At 43.3% G+C, this 22273-nt stretch overlaps 1 protein-coding gene across 3 annotated transcripts in view; it reads left to right on the top strand.

Annotated features, from left to right (window-relative positions):
• sh2d3ca (SH2 domain containing 3Ca) overlaps nt 1-22273 on the top strand; it is a 54323-nt gene that overhangs the window by 27792 nt on the left and 4258 nt on the right. For 2 of the 3 annotated variants that reach the window (XM_061907291.1, XM_061907290.1), the window contains exons 2-11: nt 4457-4585; nt 6434-6583; nt 11877-12154; nt 13204-13266; nt 13713-13840; nt 13908-14265; nt 17941-18070; nt 18955-19070; nt 21358-21529; nt 21599-21710. In XM_061907291.1, coding sequence (XP_061763275.1) covers nt 4457-4585; nt 6434-6583; nt 11877-12154; nt 13204-13266; nt 13713-13840; nt 13908-14265; nt 17941-18070; nt 18955-19070; nt 21358-21529; nt 21599-21710 — 1636 coding nt within the window. The remainder of the gene's footprint in view (nt 1-4456; nt 4586-6433; nt 6584-11876; nt 12155-13203; nt 13267-13712; nt 13841-13907; nt 14266-17940; nt 18071-18954; nt 19071-21357; nt 21530-21598; nt 21711-22273) is intronic. The other variant, XM_061907292.1, reaches the window with a different exon arrangement.

Below are 22273 nucleotides of genomic sequence, written 5' to 3' on the forward strand. Positions count from 1 at the left end.
ACTTGTGTGTGGTATCATGTGCAATACAGGCAGTCCTGCAGACTGTTTACTTGTGTGTGATATCATGTGCGATACAAGCAGTCCTGCAGAGTGTTTACTTGTGTGTGATATCATGTGCGATACAAGCAGTCCTGCAGAGTGTTTACTTGTGTGTGATATCATGTGCGATACAAGTAGTCCTGCAGAGTGTGTACTCGTGTGTGTGATATCATGTGCGATACAAGCAGTCCTTCAGAGTGTTTACTTGTGTGTGTGATATCATGTGCGATACAAGCAGTCCTGCAGAGTGGTTACTTGTGTGTGTGATATCATGTGCGATACAAGTAGTCCTGCAGAGTGCTTACTTGTGTGTGTGATATCATGTGCGATACAAGTAGGTCTGCAGAGTATTTACTTGGGTGTGTGTGATATCATGTGCGATACAAGTAGTCCTGCAGAGTGTGTACTCGTGTGTGTGATATCATGTGCGATACAAGCAGTCCTTCAGAGTGTGTACTCGTGTGTGTGATATCATGTGCGATACAAGCAGTCCTTCAGAGTGTTTACTTGTGTGTGTGATATCATGTGCGATACAAGCAGTCTTGCAGAGTGGTTACTTGTCAATATGTCCTCCAATAAGCACACAATTTCTTCTCTTTTACTAAAGTCATTTAAAAAAAGTAAATATGCTATGCGATAGGCTACCAGCAGCTACACAGCAGCTAAGCACACAGTAGCGCACAAGCTAGTAGACATAGCTAATCAGCATTTGTCAATATAAAGAAGTATGAAGTTATTATACTTGTATATTACTTACACACACAAAGTCTGTTATTTTATGAGAATATATTTGGTTGGAAATAAATCATATGAAAATAAAACTTTTAAAAGAGTAAATGACATAAAAAAACGACAGAAGGATTTGGACTTTTTGCACATTTTGTGTAGATGTTAAATAACGACAATACTGAAGATGCGTTGAAAATGATAGAAAACGTCAAGAAAGGCTCCACTCTTCCAAATAATGCTAGCTTAATGCTAACTGACATGGGATTTGCCATAAGCAGGCTAGTAGCAACATTAGCCTTTTTAGCTGGCGACACCTCCAAATTTGGTAATCAAAACTACAACTGAGGTGTTGCAAGCCAACAATACTTGCAGTGTAAACACTTTGTAGGGCGCAGCATGGCCCATTCAGCTTCTCCCTGGTTAGACAACATGTCATAGATGGCCTGTCCAGTACTGCCATCTAATGTCCTGGGTCAAACATTATGATGTCAAAAACAATATTTAATAACACACAAAAGTACCCATAGTTGGTGTTGTCGTTGAGTACCGGGACCAGGTACCGCAAATTGTGTGGAGGGAGACTCTCCGTGTTGGACTTCTCTCTTGCAAGGAAACTATCAACTATCACATCTGCTTCACTATCACGACTGCAGTCTGAAATATTAACTTCAGTTGAGTTGTGGAAAGTTTACAATAAAAACAACAAGGTGAACAAAATGTACTTATGGATATAAAAAGTATAAATACAACTGGAATAATAAATAGGATAAAAAAATGTGAATACACAAGTGTGTGTGTGTGTGTGTGTGTTTGTGTGTGTTTGTGTGTGTTTGTGTGTGTTTGTGTGTGTGTGTGTAACAGAAGTAGGCACTACTTGACCACGCTGCTGGTGTGCTTTGTTCCTTGGTTGTGACACCTGGTTGTGACTCCTGGTTGTGACACCTGGTTGTGACTCCTGGTTGTGACTCCTGGTTGTGACACCTGGTTGTGACTCCTGGTTGTGACTCCTGGTTGTGACACCTGGTTGTGACTCCTGGTTGTGACACCTGGTTGTGACTCCTGGTTGTGACACCTGGTTGTGACTCCTGGTTGTGACTCCTGGTTGTGACACCTGGTTGTGACTCCTGGTTGTGACACCTGGTTGTGACTCCTGGTTGTGACTCCTGGTTGTGACTCCTGGTTGTGACACCTGCTTGTGACTCCTGGTTGTGACTCCTGGTTGTGACTCCTGGTTGTGACTCCTGGTTGTGACACCTGGTTATGACACTTGGTTGTGACTCCTGGTTGTGACACCTGGTTGTGACACTTGGTTGTGACTCCTGGTTGTGACACCTGGTTGTGACACCTGGTTGTGACTCCTGGTTGTGACTCCTGGTTGTGACTCCTGGTTGTGACTCCTGGTTGTGACACCTGGTTGTGACTCCTGGTTGTGACACCTGGTTGTGACACTTGGTTGTGACTCCTGGTTGTGACTCCTGGTTGTGACTCCTGGTTGTGACTCCTGGTTGTGACACCTGGTTGTGACTCCTGGTTGTGACTCCTGGTTGTGACACCTGGTTGTGACACCTGGTTGTGACTCCTGGTTGTGACACCTGGTTGTGAGACCTGGTTGTGACTCCTGGTTGTGACACCTGGTTGTGACTCCTGGTTGTGACTCCTGGTTGTGACTCCTGGTTGTGACACCTGGTTGTGACTCCTGGTTGTGACTCCTGGTTGTGACACCTGGTTGTGACTCCTGGTTGTGACTCCTGGTTGTGACTCCTGGTTGTGACACCTGGTTGTGACTCCTGGTTGTGACTCCTGGTTGTGACTCCTGGTTGTGACACCTGGTCGTGACTCCTGGTTGTGACTCCTGGTTGTGACTCCTGGTTGTGACACCTGGTTGTGACACTTGGTTGTGACTCCTGGTTGTGACACTTGGTTGTGACTCCTGGTTGTGACACTTGGTTGTGACTCCTGGTTGTGACTCCTGGTTGTGACACCTGGTTGTGACTCCTGGTTGTGACACCTGGTTGTGACTCCTGGTTGTGACTCCTGGTTGTGACACCTGGTTGTGACTCTTGGTTGTGACTCCTGGTTGTGACTCCTGGTTGTGACTCCTGGTTGTGACACCTGGTTGTGACACTTGGTTGTGACTCCTGGTTGTGACACCTGGTTGTGACTCCTGGTTGTGACTCCTGGTTGTGACACCTGGTTGTGACTCCTGGTTGTGACTCCTGGTTGTGACTCCTGGTTGTGACTCCTGGTTGTGACACCTGGTTGTGACACCTGGTTGTGACTCCTGGTTGTGACACCTGGTTGTGACTCCTGGTTGTGACACCTGGTTGTGACACTTGGTTGTGACTCCTGGTTGTGACACCTGGTTGTGACACCTGGTTGTGACTCCTGGTTGTGACACCTGGTTGTGACACTTGGTTGTGACTCCTAGTTGTGACACCTGGTTGTGACACCTGGTTGTGACACCTGGTTGTGACTCCTGGTTGTGACTCCTGGTTGTGACACCTGGTTGTGACTCCTGGTTGTGACACCTAGTTGTGACTCCTGGTTGTGACTCCTGGTTGTGACACCTGGTTGTGACTCCTGGTTGTGATACCTGGTTGTGACTCCTGGTTGTGACACCTGGTTGTGACTCCTGGTTGTGACCTCTGGTTGTGACCCCTGGTTGTGACTCCTGGTTGTGACTCCTGGTTGTGACACCTGGTTGTGACACCTGGTTGTGACTCCTGGTTGTGACACCTGGTTGTGACTCCTGGTTGTGACACCTGTTTGTGACTCCTGGTTGTGACTCCTGGTTGTGACTCCTGGTTGTGACTCCTGGTTGTGACACCTGGTTGTGACACCTGGTTGTGACTCCTGGTTGTGACTCCTGGTTGTGACACCTGGTTGTGACTCCTGGTTGTGACTCCTGGTTGTGACACCTGGTTGTGACACCTGGTTGTGACACCTGGTTGAGACACCTGGTTGTGACACCTGGTTGTGACTCCTGGTTGTGACACCTGGTTGTGACACCTGGTTTTGACTCCTGGTTGTGACTCCTGGTTGTGACTCCTGGTTGTGACCCCTGGTTGTGACTCCTGGTTGTGACTCCTGGTTGTGACACCTGGTTGTGACACCTGGTTGTGAATCCTGGTTGTGACTCCTGGTTGTGACACCTGGTTGTGACTCCTGGTTGTGACTCCTGGTTGTGACACCTGGTTGTGACACCTGGTTGAGACACCTGGTTGAGACACCTGGTTGTGACACCTGGTTTTGACTCCTGGTTGTGACTCCTGGTTGTGACTCCTGGTTGTGACCCCTGGTTGTGACTCCTGGTTGTGACTCCTGGTTGTGACACCTGGTTGTGACTCCTGGTTGTGACACCTGGTTGTGACTCCTGGTTGTGACTCCTGGTTGTGACACCTGGTTGTGACACCTGGTTGTGACTCCTGGTTGTGACTCCTGGTTGTGACTCCTGGTTGTGACACCTGGTTGTGACTCCTGGTTGTGACACCTGGTTGTGACTCCTGGTTGTGACTCCTGGTTGTGACACCAGGTTGTGACACCTGGTTGTGACTCCTGGTTGTGACACCTGGTTGTGACTCCTGGTTGTGACTCCTGGTTGTGACACCTGGTTGTGACTCCTGGTTGTGACTCCTGGTTGTGACACCTAGTTGTGACTCCTGGTTGTGACTCCTGGTTGTGACTTCAGTTCTCCAAGGAGAAGTACCTGCTGGAGTCTCCTCCTGAGAAGCTGCGCAAGGAGCTGGAAGAGGAGCTGAAGCTCAGCCCTACCGACATCAGGAGCCACGGCTGGTACCATGGACACATACCCAGGGAGGTGCGTACCCATCACACACACTTTTCAAGCAAGTTCTAGCCAGTACTAGCAGGTACATCAGGAGCTAAGGCTGAAGTGGTGTAGTAGACCTAAGTATTCATTAAGTACCACCATCATGACAACATTAAATACAGTAGTGTAATAGACCTAAGTATTCATTAAGTACCACCATCATGACAACATTAAATACGGTAGTGTAGTAGACCTAAGTATTCATTAAGTACCACCATCATGACAACATTAAATACAGTAGTGTAGTAGACCTAAGTATTAATCAAGTACCACCATGATGACAACATTAAATACAGTAGTGTAATAGACCTAAGTATTCATTAAGTACCACCATCATGACAACATTAAATACAGTAGTGTAGTAGACCTAAGTATTCATTAAGTACCACCATCATGACAACATTAAATACAGTAGTGTAGTAGACCTAAGTATTAATCAAGTACCACCATGATGACAACATTAAATACAGTAGTGTAATAGACCTAAGTATTAATCAAGTACCACCATCATGACAACATTAAATACAGTAGTGTAGTAGACCTAAGTATTAATCAAGTACCACCATCATGACAACATTAAATACAGTAGTGTAGTAGACCTAAGTATTCATTAAGTACCACCATCATGACAACATTAAATACGGTAGTGTAGTAGACCTAAGTATTCATTAAGTACCACCATCATGACAACATTAAATACGGTAGTGTAGTAGACCTAAGTATTCATTAAGTACCACCATCATGACAACATTAAATACAGTAGTGTAGTAGACCTAAGTATTAATCAAGTACCACCATGATGACAACATTAAATACAGTAGTGTAATAGACCTAAGTATTCATTAAGTACCACCATCATGACAACATTAAATACGGTAGTGTAGTAGACCTAAGTATTCATTAAGTACCACCATCATGACAACATTAAATACAGTAGTGTAGTAGACCTAAGTATTAATCAAGTACCACCATGATGACAACATTAAATACAGTAGTGTAATAGACCTAAGTATTCATTAAGTACCACCATCATGACAACATTAAATACAGTAGTGTAGTAGACCTAAGTATTCATTAAGTACCACCATCATGACAACATTAAATACAGTAGTGTAGTAGACCTAAGTATTAATCAAGTACCACCATGATGACAACATTAAATACAGTAGTGTAATAGACCTAAGTATTCATTAAGTACCACCATCATGACAACATTAAATACGGTAGTGTAGTAGACCTAAGTATTCATTAAGTACCACCATCATGACAACATTAAATACAGTAGTGTAGTAGACCTAAGTATTAATCAAGTACCACCATGATGACAACATTAAATACAGTAGTGTAGTAGACCTAAGTATTCATTAAGTACCACCGTCATGACAACATTAAATACAGTAGTGTAGTAGAACTAAGTATTCATCAAGAACCACCATAATGACATTGATATACAGTAGCGTAGTAGGTCTAAGTATTCATTAAAAACAAGGCAGAGGTTTTATTTAACAAGTATATTTCATGTTTGGTCCACTGTAACACTGCACACAGTTGGAACAGTAACACTGTGCTGGAATATTTGATGAAGTCATTGTTTGGCGTACCACTCGATGGAGCCGTACCACAGTTTGAGAATCCCTGCTCTAAACTGTAAGCAGAGGTGTTCAACAGACACTGTATGATTTGTGTAATGTATACATCTTTTATATCTCCTTCCAGCTGCTTCTCTGTCAAACACACCATCAGCAGCTTCTCCATACTTTCATGGATACATGCTCGGATATGGTTTTGAAGGTCATTTGGCTGGTGTATTATTGCTAACAGCAACAACGTGTGCAGGTGTCAGAGACTCTGGTCGTGCGCCACGGAGACTTCCTGGTGCGAGACTCTCTGGTCAACGTGAGCGACTACGTGCTGACCTGTCGCTGGGACCACGAGGCGCTGCACCTGAAGATCAGCAAAGTCCTGCTGAAGTCCAGCGACACCAAGGTACACACACCCACACCTCACCTTCCTTTCTCCTACCTTTGTGTCACCTACCTCGGTGGCATGTTCGAAGTTACATTTTCTGACCAGCGCTGGTTATGAATACTAAACACTTTGATCAAGACCTAAAAACTATACAACCTTAACACCATAAGTGTAAGAGTTAGCTGCAGCTAACATGACGGCATCGTGGAAACACACCTTGAGATCAATCACCTGCTGTGTCTCCATTACAGTTTTTCCCACAATAAGAGCCATATTTCTAAAATGTCTACAAAGTACATTTGCGACTTGGAGATGTTTTGCGTCATGAGCCCAAATTCTCATAAAATCTCATCCGGCGAGACACCGCTTTGAGAAAGGTATTGCAGCCACCGTGATGTCAATAGAAGACGAAGGCAGTTGGTGATCGCTCAAAGGCAACGTCCTCCCGGCCTCCTTGACATTGGTCAGGCATGTGGGTCTCTCTGAGCCTGCGGGTCAGCCGCTATTGCAGGGCGGTGATCCGAGAGACGGCCTGGTGTGACAACGCCACCCCGTTTCCCACAGGCCGACCGATCACAGACTTATGCTTACGACCTTCTTGACATTGGTCAGGCATGTGGGTCTCTCCGAGCCTGCGGGTCAGCCGCTATTGCAGGTAAGGGATTCGAGAGACAGCCTGGTGGGACAACGCCACCCCGTTTCCCACCGGCCGACCGATCACCGACTTATGCTTACTACCCTCTTGACATTGGTCAGGCATGTGGGTCTCTCTGAGCCTGCGGGTCAGCCGCTATTGCAGGGCAGTGATCCGAGAGACGGCCTGGTGTGACAACGACACCCCGTTTCCCACCGGCCGACCAATCAGACACTGACGACCCTCTTGACATTGGTTAGGCATGTGGGTCTTCCTGAGACTGTGGGTCGGTCTCTATTGCAGGGAATGGACCCAAGAGACGGCCTGGTGTGACAACGCCACCCCGTTTCCCACAGGCCGACCGATCACAGACTTATGCTTACGACCTTCTTGACATTCGTCAGGCACGTGTGTCTCTCTGAGCCTGCGGGTCAGCCGCTATTGCAGGGCGGTGATTCGAGAGACGGCCTGGTGTGACATCGCCACCCCGTTTCCCGCCGGCCAACCGATCACAGACTTATGCTTACGACCTTCTTGACATTGGTCAGGCATGTGGGTCTCTCCGAGCCTGCGGGTCAGCCGCTATTGCAGGTAAGGGATTCGAGAGACAGCCTGGTGGGACAACGCCACCCCGTTTCCCACCGGCCGACCGATCACCAACTTATGCTTACTACCCTCTTGACATTGGTCAGACATGTGGGTCTCTCTGAGCCTGCGGGTCAGCCGCTATTGCAGGGCAGTAATCCGAGAGACGGCCTGGTGTGACAACGCCACCCCGTTTCCCACCGGCCGACCAATCGGAGACTGACGACCCTCTTGACATTGGTCAGGCATGTGGGTCTCTCTGAGCCTGCGGGTCAGCCGCTATTGCAGGAAAGGGATCCAAGAGACAGCCTGGTGGGACAACGCCACCTCGTTCCACACCGGCCGACTAATCGAAGACTTACAACCCTCTTGACATTTTCCGGGCATGTGGGTCTCTCCAAGCTTGCGGGTCGGCTGCTATTGCAGGGAAGGGATCCAAGAGACGGCCAAGTGTGCCGATACCCCCCTCGTTTCCACCCCCGGCTCACCGATCACAGACTTATGCTTACGACCCTCTTGACATTGGTCAGGCATGTGGGTCTCTCCAAGCCTGCGGGTCAGCCGCTATCGTAGGGAAGGGATCCGAGAGACGGCCTGGCGTGACAACGCCACCGGGTTCCCTACCGGCCGACCAATCGGAGACTTACGACCCTCTTGACATTTTTCGGGCATGTGGGTCTCTCCAAACCTGCGGGTTGGCCGCTATTTCAGGTAAAGGACCCGAGAGACGGCCGGTGCGGTGGTGCCCCCGGAAGCGAGACCAAGACGACCCGTCTGCCATAGTTGTCCTGCATTGACGCCTCGCTGGTTTGGTGTTTAGGTGCCCTCTATATCCCAAAAAAAGTGTTTCCATCATGCTTTTGTGAAACACTTCAATATCGAAATGTCTCAAAAACCACCTCATGAGAGAACAAAACATTTTTAGCAAGATGTGAGAGTTTTATAAAGGTGTTTACATGCCCAGTTTTGTATTGTGATATTGAGGTTTTTGCGCATTTCTCGGGGTAATAAGGTAAGGTAAAAAAGGAGCTGAACGGTTGGGTGAAGAGCGTAAGAAGAGCTCAGAAGCAAAGAACCAGAGAACTGTGAAGATCCACAACATCAGGAAGGAGATGCCGGCACAAGATGGCAGTAGAAAAGGAAATTAGTGTACATCCTACGAAAGAAGATCAGAGTTCTCCGCCGGCCAGAGTGGCATTGAAGGCGATTACGCGAAAGGGCGAGAAAATGAGCTGCTCTTATTACCAACATCTTTAAGTTCACCAAGGACCTACTGGGGCAGGCGTGGAGCGGGAAACTTGCCTCCTTGCAGGAGGACATCGGGCAACATCTTTGATATTTGGCAACCCCGAAAGACAGCAGGAGCTGGGAGAGGATGGCTGGATCTTTATTGCCATTGCACAAATATTTTCATCAGACACACACTGTGCAGGGTTACAGAGCAGGAACGCTGATGGGTCACCACTTACGTAAAAGGTGGGAAGGAGGTTACCACACACAATTCCAGACTTGCAACGAGGGCTGAGGGGGCGGCCAGCCGGTCAGGAGCTGCCAGCCCCATTTTCTGTCCTACCATGTGGGGTGAAGCCTCAAAGGCGTTGGATGGGGGCTGGGGGGTGTGTGTTTTTCGTGGATGTGAGTGTAAGCCAGCAGCGTGTCTCTGTTCAACAAAAGTCAACAACAACAAGTGTGTGTCCAGGAGTTTGTAGCGTCTTTGCTGCACTGTCCTCTGGGAGAGTCTCAAAGCAGCAACCTCGCCAAGTCGCTTGCTGCTAAGGAAAATCATCCAGATTAGAATGTTTGTTAAACATTTCTATTTCTTGTCCTCAAATGCATCATACTTCAACATCAGAGCAGCCGGCGTCTCCAAGATGTCGCCAAAGATTGCAATGTAGTCCAAAATTGCAGAAGTCTGAGTGTCCACAGTTCTGTTCGCATCCCCCAATCATTTGTGGCATCTTTGGGGTACTTTGAACGGCTGACAGCATCTTCCAATTTGTCGATACACCCGAGCAACGCTTCGCCCTGTCAACAGAGGTCCTGTTGTCATGGTTCCGAATAGGTAGATATCTTGAGTTGAACATCCTCATCAAAGTGCAGTTGGAAGTGTCAGGGCTGGAGCTGAAGGAATGTATCCTTCAGCACTGGACTTGACAGGCAAGGCAGCTACGTCCCATAAAGTAAACCATCATCTTTTTTAGAGTGAGGGAGCAGGCAATCCCTATTGGAAGAAAACCTGCAGGCATCCTGACCTCCGCAAGGGACCGGCAGCTGTTTGTGGACTTCAAGAAGCAACTGAATTAGTCATGGTCCTTGAGTCTGAGACCAGCAAGCAGGTGTTGCTGCTGGAGCTGACTGTCCTGTGAGAAGACCATCTGGAAGATAATCCAAAGAGGTTTATTAGGTCTTCAAAAAATGATGCGATTGTGTTCTTCTTATAGCCAGACCTGTGAGTATTTCCGCACCCTGAGGGTTTTGGCCACAATTGTTGCCTTCCTAAGAGGTTGTCACGGGAGAAGTCTTTGAGAGGAAACTCTTCAAGTACGCGGAACTAGTTAGCAACTGTGATGGAGAACAAGGTGCCTCCCAGTGGAGGTGAGATGCAGAGGAGTCGCTGCTCCTTCTCTAGCCAGAGCATTCAGCGTCTTAGGCATCGAGGGAGAGATGAAGAGGAGAGCCGTCTACAGGACCATGGAAAATCCTCTAGTGTAGTGGTTCTTAACCAGGGTTTGATCGAACCCTAGGGGTTCGGCTAAGGTCAAAACACAACCCACTCTTCGTGTAAATACAAACTTCTCCCTGTTGGCGTATTACGGATCCGGCAACAGCTGATTGATTTGCAGGTGTGTAATTTGTTGTGAGTTTATGCACTGTCTTAGTTTTGTTGTTTGAACAAGGTGATGTTCATGCACGCTTCATTTTGTGCACCAGTAAGAAAAAACATGGTAACACTTTAGCATAGGGAACATATTCACCATTAATTAGTTGCTTATTAACATGCAGATGATGTGGTCCTGATGGCTTCATCTGACCGGGATCTTCAGCTCTCACTGGATCGGTTCGCAGCCGAGTGTGAAGTGACCGGAATGAGAATCAGCACCTCCAAGTCCGAGTGCATGGTTCTCGCCCGGAAAAGGGTGGAGTGCCATCTCCGGGTTGGGGAGAAGCCCCTGCCCCAAGTGGAGGAGTTCAAGTACCTAGGAGTCTTGTTCATGAGTGGGGGAAGAGTGGATCGTGAGATCGACAGGCGGATCGGTGCGGCGTCTTCAGTAATGCGGACGTTGTACCGATCCGTTGTGGTGAAGAAGGAGCTGAGCCGGAAGGCAAAGCTCTCAATTTACCGGTCGATCTACGTTCCTATCCTCACCTATGGTCATGAGCTTTGGGTCATGACCGAAAGGATAAGATCACGGGTACAAGCGGCCCAAATGAGTTTCCTCCGCCGTGTGGCGGGTCTCTCCCTTAGAGATAGGGTGAGAAGTTCTGCCATCCGGGAGGAACTCAAAGTAAAGCCGTTGCTCCTCCACATCGAGAGGAGCCAGATGAGGTGGTTCGGGCATCTGGTCAGGATGCCACCCGAACGCCTCCCTAGGGAGGTGTTTAGGGCACGTCCAACCGGTAGGAGGCCACGGGGAAGACCCAGGACACGTTGGGAAGACTATGTCTCCCGGCTGGCCTGAGAACGCCTCGGGATCCCCCGGGAAGAGCTAGACGAAGTGGCTGGGGAGAGGGAAGTCTGGGTTTCCCTGCTTAGGCTGTTGCCCCCGCGACCCGACCTCAGATAAGCGGAAGAAGATGGATGGATGGATGGATAACATGCAAATTAGTAACATATTGGCTCTTAACTCGTCATTAAGTACTAATTAATGCCTTATTCGGCGTGGCCTTATTATAACCTTAACCCTCTAACCCTGACCCTAACTCTAACTAAATAACTTTACAAGCAAGGGTCTGATCAGCCCAGCCTGGCTCCCCTGGTGGAGGGTGTGGGAACAACCAGTGGTTCCAGCAACATCACTGGAGATGTGACCAGTAGCATTAGCAGCACAAATGTTCTGCTTGTGAATAACAAAAAGCATTTCTACATCTCAGGTCCAGTATGTGCTGGAGGGGGAGGGCTTCGACTCGGTCCAGGACCTGGTCCGTTTTTACGTGAGTCAGCGTAAAGCCGTGTCCCAGTCCAGCGGCGTCCACATCTACTGTCCAGTCAGCAGGACTGTCCCACTGCGCTACCTGGAGGCCACCTTCGCCCTCGCCAGCGCCAAGCAAGGCTCCGCCTACTCGCCCTCCGGCCACAGGGGGGCGTACATCAAGAGGCGCAGCGTCACCATGACCGACGGCCTCACCGCAGACAAGATGCTACCTCACAGGTGAGGATGCGCCAGATGGACTTTCTTCTTCTTCTTCTTCCTCTTCTTCTTCCTCTTCTTCTCTTGTCTTATTTTGTCTTCTTCTCTTTATCTTCTTCTTCTTCTCTTTCTTTACTTTTGTCTTCTTCTTCCTCTTCTTCTTCTGGTCTTCTCCATTTTCTTTGTCCTCTTCTCCTTCTTCTTCTTGTCTTCTTGTTTATCTTCTTTACGGTTGTCTTCTCCCTCTTCTTTGTCTTCTTTTTATCTTCATCTTCTTCCTTTTCTTCCTCTCTTTGTCTTCTTTTTATTACCTATTGTCCTCTCCCCCTTCTTTGTCTTCTTTATTTTCTTCTTTTTATATGCTTTTGTCGTCTTTTCTTCTTTTTATTCACTTGTGTCTTCTTCTTCTCTTCTTCTTCTTGTCTTCTCCCTCTTCTTTGTATTCTTCTCCTTCTTTGTCTTATTGGTTTTCTTCTCATTTCTCTCTTTTGTCTTCCACTTCTTCTTCTTCTTTTGCTTTTGTCTCATTCCCCTCTTTTGTCTTTTACTATTTATTTTTCTTCCCCTTGTTGTCTTCTTTGTTTCTGTCTTCTTACTCTTCCTCTTTTTCTATTTTTTATTCGTCTTCTTATTTGTATTTCTCTTTTTTCTCTTCATTTTCTTCTTTATCTTCTTTTTTTCTTGTCTTTTGATTTTTTCTCCTTGTTCCTCTCTTCATTTGTCTTCTTCCTCTATTTCTTCTTTTTCTTGTTCTTTGTCTTACTCTTTTTCTCCTTCATTCTCTTCTTCTTCTTCTTCTTCTTCCTCTTTTCTCATCTTCTTTTCTTTCTTCTCCTTCTTCTCTTTTCTCTTCTCTTCCTTTTTTGTCTTTTTCTATTTCTTTTTGTTGTTGTAGTTTTTCTTCTACTTCTCATTCTCCTTCTTCTTTTATTTCCTTTGTCTTTTGATCTTCTCATTCTTCTTCTTCTTCTCCTTTGTCTTTTTTTAATCTCCTTGACTTTCTTGTTCCACTGGATGGTGGTCTTCTTCCTGTTGACCTTTGACCTGTGCGTTATATTTCATGTGGTCAGTGACTCTGACAGTCCAGTTGGGACACCACCAGGACCACAGCCGGACCCGGTGCCCACCTGCAGGTGGTGTGTGTGTGTGTGTGTGTGTGTGTGTGTGTGTGTGTGTGTGTGTGTGTGTGTGTGTGTGTGTGTGTGTGTGTGTGTGGGACGCAAGAACAGTAGTAATAGATCACCTGACACCTTCCTGGAGTCCCCCTCACCTCATTAGCACCCCCCACCCCCCACCCCCCCTGTGTCAGCATGGTGCTGTGGCTCCATCTAGTGGTCACACATGGACTTCTTCATGCTGCCTTGTTAGAAAAGAAAAGAGAAAGTAATTCATGACTTCTAACCAGATCTGCACCAAACATTGAAAGTGTTCCACCCACCTCCACCCGCCCCCACTCCCTACACAAAGATATCTTTAGTATTTTCTGGATTAGAGAGGGATCCCACTTCTCTCACCTGGTGACCCCGCCCCCCTCACCTTGTTGGCTTCCTGCTGCTGATGTTGCTGGTCTTCCCTGCAGTCCTTCCACGGTGCACCATCACAAAGACGCAATGAGGAACTGCGCCATGAGCATGGACCACATCCAGGAGTACCGCCGCCCCCTGTCGCCGGTGGGAGAGACCCCGCTGTCGCCGGCGTACTGCGCAAGTACGTGCGGCCACCGCGCTGTGCCATGTGCAAGACGCAGGTCTTACGTGCCTTCTGTCCTCCACAGTCATGAGACAGCGGGCCCACTCGGGGGGGCGTGTCCTGGCCGTGGTGCCGCCCTCCCCCGTCACGCGGCGTTCCAGCGACCCTCAGCTCAGCCCGTCTTCCGCCGGCCACCCCCCCGACCATCCCGCCTTCCACTCCGCCCACTCCTCGCCCGCGCATCGTCACGCTCTCCAAGCGCGGCCCTCGGGCAGCTACGGCGACCTCGGACCCTGTGCGGGCGGCCCCCCCAAGCCTCCCACCAAGACCTACGTGGAGCGACTGCGGGCGGAGGAGGGGAGGAGCGAGGGCAGCAGGCAGGAAGGAGACGCCATGTGCAGCACTCCGCTGGTGGAGACCGCCTCCTTCTTCAGGCCAGCCAGGTGCCACAAACCCTCACCAGGTTTTACCCGCTCTACAGCCAATAATAATAATAATGACAATAATAATAATAATAATAATAATAATAATAATACTCCCCCGCACTCCACAACCAATAATAATAATAATAATAATAATAATAATAATAATACTCTCCCACAGCCCACAGACAACAACAATAATAATAATAATAATAATAATAATAATAATAATACTCTCCCACACTCCACAGACAATAATAATAATAAAAATAATGATGACAATAATAATAATAATAATAATAATAATAATACTCTCCGACAGCCCACAGACAACAACAATAATAATAATAATAATAATAATAATAATAATAATAATACTCCCCCGCACTCCACAACCAATAATAATAATAATAATAATAATAATAATAATAATACTCTCCCACAGCCCACAGACAACAACAATAATAATAATAATAATAATAATAATACTCTCCCACACTCCACAGACAATAATAATAATAAAAATAATGATGACAATAATAATAATAATAATAATAATAATACTCTCCCACACTCCACAGACAATAATAATAATAAAAATAATGATGACAATAATAATAATAATAATACTCTCCCACACTCCACAGACAATAATAATAATACTATCCCACACTTGACAGAAAATGTTAATAATAATAATAATAATTATAATAATAATAATAATACTCTCCCACAGCCCACAGACAATAATAATAATAAAAATCATGATGACAATAATAATAATAATAATAATAATAATAATACTCTCCCACACTCCACAGACAATAATAATAATAAAAATAATGATGACAATAATAATAATAATAATAATAATACTCTCCCACACTCCACAGACAATAATAATAATAAAAATAATGATAATAATAATAATAATAATAATAATAATAATAATAATACTCTCCCACAGCCCAAAGACAACAACAACAATAATAATAATAATAATAATAATACTCTCCCACACTCCACAGACAATAATAATAATAAAAGTAATAATAATAATAATAACACTCTCCCACACTCTACAGCCAATAATAATAATACTATCCCAAACTTGACAGAAAATGTTAATAATAATAATAATAATAATAATAATACTCTCCCACAGCCCACAGACAACAACAATAATAATAATAATACTCTCCCACACTCCACAGACAATAATAATAATAAAAATAATGATGACAATAATAATAATAATAACATTCTCCCACACTCTACAGCTAATAATAATAATACTATCCCACACTTGACAGAAAATATGAATAATAATAATAATTATAATAATAATAATAATAATAATACTCTCCCACAGCCCAAAGACAACAATAATAATAATAATAATAATAATAATAATAATACTCTCCCACACTCCACAGACAATAATAATAATAAAAGTAATAATAATAATAATAACACTCTCCCACACTCTACAGCCAATAATAATAATACTATCCCAAACTTGACAGAAAATGTTAATAATAATAATAATTATAATAGTAATAATAATAATAATAATAATAATACTCTCCCACACTCCACAGACAATAATAATAATAAAAAAAAAAAAATAATAATAACACTCTCCCACACTCTACAGCCAATAATAATAATACTATCCCAAACTTGACAGAAAATTTTAATAATAATAATTATAATAATAATAATACTGTCCCACACTCCACAGACAACAATAATAAATAACAATAATAGTATTAGATATATCATCAACCAAGTAAAGCAACAGACTGTAGAAGAACTGTACATATTCTGTGTACACATGCAGTGATTCTACATAAATCTAAAATTGCCACCAAAAATGGAAGGAAAGAAAACCAAAATTATTTTTTTGTTGTTGAAACAATTCTTTAGGTTCTAGTATTTGTTTATAAAATGTTAACATTTTCTATTTTCCTTTTGTAATTATTGTTTTAGTACTGCTAAAAACTCAGAAAAACTTAAAAAAATAGTAGATGTTTATGTTTGATAATAAATAATAAATATTTATGTTTGGTAAATAACAGTAGGTGTTTATGTTTGATAAATAATAATAGACGGTTATGTTTGATAATAGTAAATGTTTGTTTGATAAAGAATGATGTATGTTTATGTTTAATAATAGTAGATGTTTATGTTTGATAAATAATAGTAGGTGTTTATGTTTGATAAATAATAATAGATGGTTTTGTTTGATAATAGTAGATGTTTGTTTGATAAAGAATGATGTATGTTTATGTTTAATAATAGTGGATGGTTATGTTTGATAAGAAATAATAAATATTTATGTTTGGTAAATAACAGTAGGTGTTTATGTTTGATAAATAATAATAGACGGTTATGTTTGATAATAGTAAATGTTGGTTTGATAAAGAATGATGTATGTTTATGTTTAATAATAGTAGATGTTTATGTTTGATAAATAATAGTTTATGTTTATGTTTGATAAATAATAATAGATGGTTTTGTTTGATAATAGTAGATGTTTGTTTGATAAAGAATGATGTATGTTTATGTTTAATAATAGTACATGTTTATGTTTAATAATAGTAGATGTTTATGTTTGATAACTAATAGTAGATGGTTATGTTTGATAAGAAATAATAAATATTTATGTTTGGTAAATAACAGTAAGTGTTTATGTTTGATAAATAATAATAGACGGTTATGTTTGATAATAGTAAATGTTTGTTTGATAAAGAATGATGTATGTTTATGTTTAATAATAGTAGATGTTTATGTTTGATAAATAATAGTAGATGTTTATGTCTGATGAATAATAATAGATGGTTTTGTTTGATAATAGTAGATGTTTGTTTGATAAAGAATGATGTATGTTTACGTTTAATAATAGTACATGTATATGTTTAATAATAGTAGAATTTTATGTTTGATAACTCAATCAATCAATCAATCAATGTTTATTTATATAGCCCCAAATCACAAATGTCTCAAAGGACTGCACAAACCATTACGACTACAACATCTACTAAATAGTAGATGGTTATGTTTGATAAATAATAATAGATGGTTACGTTGGATAATAGCAGATGTTTGTTTGATAAAGAATGATATATGTTTATGTTTGATGAATAATAGTATATGTTTATGTTGGATAAATAATAATCAATGTTTATGTTGTAGACGTTAATGTGTGAAAATTATTACTAAAAGTGTATATTTGATAAATAATAGTAGATGTTTATGTTTGATAAATAATAGTATATGTTTATGTTGGATAGATAATAATCAATGTTTATGTTGTAGACGTTAATGTGTGAAAATTATTACTAAAAGTGTATATTTGATAAATAATAGTAGATGTTTATGTTGGATAAATAATAGTATATGTTTATGTTGGATAGATAATAATCAATGTTTATGTTGTAGACGTTAATGTGTGAAAATTATTACTAAAAGTGTATATTTGATAAATAATAGTAGATGTTTATGTTTGATAAATATCGGTAGATGTGTATGTTTAAAAAAATTAGAAGATCTTGATTATTTTTGATAAATAATAGTAAATGTTTATATTTGATAAATAATAGTTGATGTTTATGTTTGATGCATGATATTAGATGTTTATATTTGATAAACAGTGGTATATTTAGTGGTGTAATGTTTGTGTTTCCTGGGCAGGTACGAGTGTTGCATCCTGCCTGCTGACAACAAACCTCTGGAGATGTCCGTGCTGAAGAAGGTGAAGGAGCTGCTGGCTGAGGTGGACGCCAGCACTGCTGCTAAACACATCACCTTGGTGGACTGCACGGTACTCACACACACACACACACACACACACACACACACACACACACCAAGATGATGAGTATTGTTAATTGTATAGTAGTCAGTACTATCAAGTACCAAAGCAAGCAGGAACATACTTACAGTACTTTGTTGCACGTGACATCGACTTAAACACTTGGCGAGCAAACAAGCGTATTTGTAGCAGACTGCCTCCTAGTAATGTTGCCAACAAATAAGCATGCATGATAAAAAAGCACTCTAAAGTAAAAATGTGCTAGCTCGATGCTAACTGACATTGGATATGCCATCTACATGCTAGCAATTAGCCTGGGGTGTGATTTTTTTTAAGCAATGACTAAAAAAAGTATTTTTATCTAGTTTTTTAAATCCCACTAAAATTCTTACGACTACAAACGGGCTCAACTCATAACATGTAAAAAATAAGTCATACATTATTATTATTTTTTTTTTTTTAAACATTTAAACTTTTAGATCAAAGTCAGACTTAATCATCAATTATAATGTTTTTATTTCATTTTATTTTTTTATGTTTTATGGCTTTTTTTTCTATGGCAAAAACATGAAATATGCAAAAGAAAGTCAAAATGTAATAATTGATGTGAATAAATTGGAGCCTTAAATAATTCATTTTTGAGCAATGGCAGAAATGTTTTTAGTGATTTTAGAATTTTACAAAAAGACTACAAATGGCCACACTTTGGACGCCCCTGATTTAAAAAGTGCTAATAATACTCAAGCGTGTGAGAAAAATTAAGAAAGAGGTTTTTATTGAAGAAAACAACACAAAGTAGTGACTAATGGTATCGTTGAGCACGGGTGTGGAGTGCCAGATACCAGGAGTTGGTACCGTATCGGTGCAAAGGCTTTGTTTCTCTTCCTGTGCAGGTGGGCAGAATAGTGGGCGTGTCCTCAGAGATGCAAAGGATGATGGGAGTTTCCTCGGGCTTGGAGTTACTGACCCTACCTCACGGACACCAGCTGAGACTGGACCTGCTGGAGAGGTGACCAGGACTGGCTTGCCAAATAGTGGGCCTGCTTTCATGACAAATACTAGCTTGCTAAATAGTGGGCCTGCTTTCATGACCAATACTAGCTGGCCAAATAATGGGCGTGGCTTGATGACCAATACTAGCTTGCTAAATAGTGGGCCTGCTTTCATGACCAGGACTGGCTTGCCAAATAGTGGGCTTGCTTTGATGACCAATACTAGCTTGCCAAATAATGGGCGTGGCTTGATGACCAATACTAGCTTGCTAAATAGTGGGCCTGCTTTCATGACAAATACTAGCTTGCTAAATAGTGGGCCTGCTTTGATGACCAATACTACCTTGCCAAATAATGGGCATGGCTTGATGACCAATACTAGCTTGCTAAATAGTGGGCCTGCTTTCATGACAAATACTAGCTTGCTAAATAGTGGGCCTGCTTTTATGACCAATACTAGCTTGCTAAATAGTGGGCCTGCTTTCATGACAAATACTAGCTTGCTAAATAGTGGGCCTGCTTTGATGACCAACACTATCTGGCCAAATAATGGGCGTGGCTTGATGACCAATACTAGCTTGCTAAATAGTGGGCCTGCTTTCATGACCAGGACTGGCTTGCCAAATAGTGGGCCTGCTTTGATGACCAATACTAGCTTGCCAAATAATGGGCATGGCTTGATGACCAATACTAGCTTGCTAAATAGTGGGCCTGCTTTGATGACCAACACTATCTGGCCAAATAATGGGCGTGGCTTGATGACCAATACTAACTTGCTAAATAGTGGGCCTGCTTTCATGACCAGGACTGGCTTGCCAAATAGTGGGCCTGCCAAATAGTGGGCCTGCTTGATGACCAATACTAGCTTGCCAAATAATGTGCGTGGCTTGATGACCAATACTAGCTTGCTAAATAGTGGGCCTGCTTTCATGACAAATACTAGCTTGCTAAATAGTGGGCCTGCTTTGATGACCAATACTATCTTGCCAAATAATGGGTGTGGCTTGATGACCAATATTAGCTTGCTGAATAATGGGCCTGCTTGGAAGACCAATACTAGCTTGCTAAATAATGGGCATAGTTTGATGACCAATCCTAGCTTGCTAAATAGTGGCCCTGCTTTGATGACCAGGACTGGCTTGCCAAATAGTGGGCCTGCTTTGATGACCAATACTAGCTTGCTAAATAGTGGCCCTGCTTTGATGACCAGGACTGGCTTGCCAAATAGTGGGCCTGCTTTGATAACCAATACTGGCTTGCCAAATAATGGTCGTGGCTTGATGACCAATACTAGCTTGCTAAATAGTGGGCCTACTTTCATGACAAATACTAGCTTGCTAAATAGTGGGCCTGCTTTGATGACCAAAACTATCTTGCCAAATAATGGGCGTGGCTTGATGACCGATATTTGATGACCAATCCTAGCTTGCTAAATAGTGGCCCTGTTTTGATGACCAGGACTGGCTTGCCAAATAGTGGGCCTGCTTTGATGATCACTACTAGCTGGCCAAATAATGGGCGTGGCTTGATGACCAATACTAGCTTGCTAAATAGTGGGCCTGCTTTCATGACCAGGACTGGCTTGCCAAATAGTGGGCCTGCTTTCATGACCAATACTAGCTGGCCAAATAATGGGCGTGGCTTGATGACCAATACTAGCTTGCTAAATAGTGGGCCTGCTTTGATGACCAGGACTGTCTTGCCAAATAGTGGGCCTGCTTTGATGACCAATACTAGCTTGCCAAATAATGGGCGTGGCTTGATGACCAATACTAGCTTGCTAAATAGTGGGCCTGCTTTCATGACAAATACTAGCTTGCTAAATAGTGGGCCTGCTTTGATGACCAATACTATCTTGCCAAATAATGGGCGTGGCTTGATGACCAATATTAGCTTGCTGAATAATGGGCCTGCTTGGAAGACCAATACTAGCTTGCTAAATAATGGGCATAGTTTGATGACCAATCCTAGCTTGCTAAATAGTGGCCCTGCTCTGATGACTTGCTAAATAATGGGCGTGGTTTGAAGACCAATACAAGCTTGCTAAATAGTGGGCGTAGTTTGATGACCAACTAATACTAACTTGCTAAATAATGGCCATGGTTTGATGACAAAAGCACAGGGTCTTAAATAGTGGGCGTGGCTCCTGGTGCGTCCTCAGGTTCTACACCATTTCCAAATAGTGGGCGTGTCTGATGGCGTGCATGCGTCCTCAGGTTGTAGAGCGTGTCCAAATAGTGGGCGTGTCTGATGGCGTGAGTGTCCAAATAGTGGGCGTGTCTGATGGCATGCATGCGTCCTCAGGTTCTACACCATGTCCATGACGATGGCGGTGGAGCTGCTGGGCTGCACGGGCAGCACGGAGGAGAGGGCGGCGCTGCTCCACAAGACCATCCAGGTGGCGGCGGAGCTGAAGAGCAACCTGGGAAACATGTTTGGCTTCGCCGCCGTCATGAGAGCCTTGGATCTGCCGCAGGTCAAACACGACCAAAACAAAACCAAAGAGGTTTGACAGCGTGCCAACTTCTCACTTCCTGCGCTGCAGATTTCCCGCCTGGAGCAGACGTGGGTCACGCTGCGGCAGAGACACACAGAGGCCGCCATTTTGTACCAGAAGAAACTCAAACCTTTCCTCAAGAACCTGAATGACGGCAAAGGTGAGTTGAAGAAACTGTCGCAGTCGCCATGAGCGCTTTTCTATCTGCATAGCTTGTGGCTCCTTTCACCTTTTTATTAAACTGACTTACATAGAACACACCTGACTATAAGCCCCACCCACTACGTTTTAGGGGAATACATTGTTTATCTGTATATAAGTCGCACCTGACTATAAGCCCCACCCACTACACTTTAGGGGAATACATTGTTTATCTGTATATAAGTTGCACCTGACTATAAGCCCCACCCACTACACTTTAGGGGAATACATTGTTTATCTGTATATAAGTCACACCTGACTATAAGCCCCACCCACTTTTAGGGGAATACATTGTTTATCTGTATATAAGTCGCACCTGACTATAAGCCCCACCCACTACACTTTAGGGGAATACATTGTTTATCTGTATATAAGTCGCACCTGACTATAAGCCCCACCCACTACACTTTATGGGAATACATTGTTTATCTGTATATAAGTCGCACCCGACTATAAGCCCCACCCACTACACTTTAGGGGAATACATTGTTTATCTGTATATAAGTCGCACCTGACTATAAG

This window comes from Nerophis ophidion, linkage group LG08, assembly GCF_033978795.1.
Source record: "Nerophis ophidion isolate RoL-2023_Sa linkage group LG08, RoL_Noph_v1.0, whole genome shotgun sequence".
Taxonomy (NCBI): domain Eukaryota; kingdom Metazoa; phylum Chordata; class Actinopteri; order Syngnathiformes; family Syngnathidae; genus Nerophis; species Nerophis ophidion.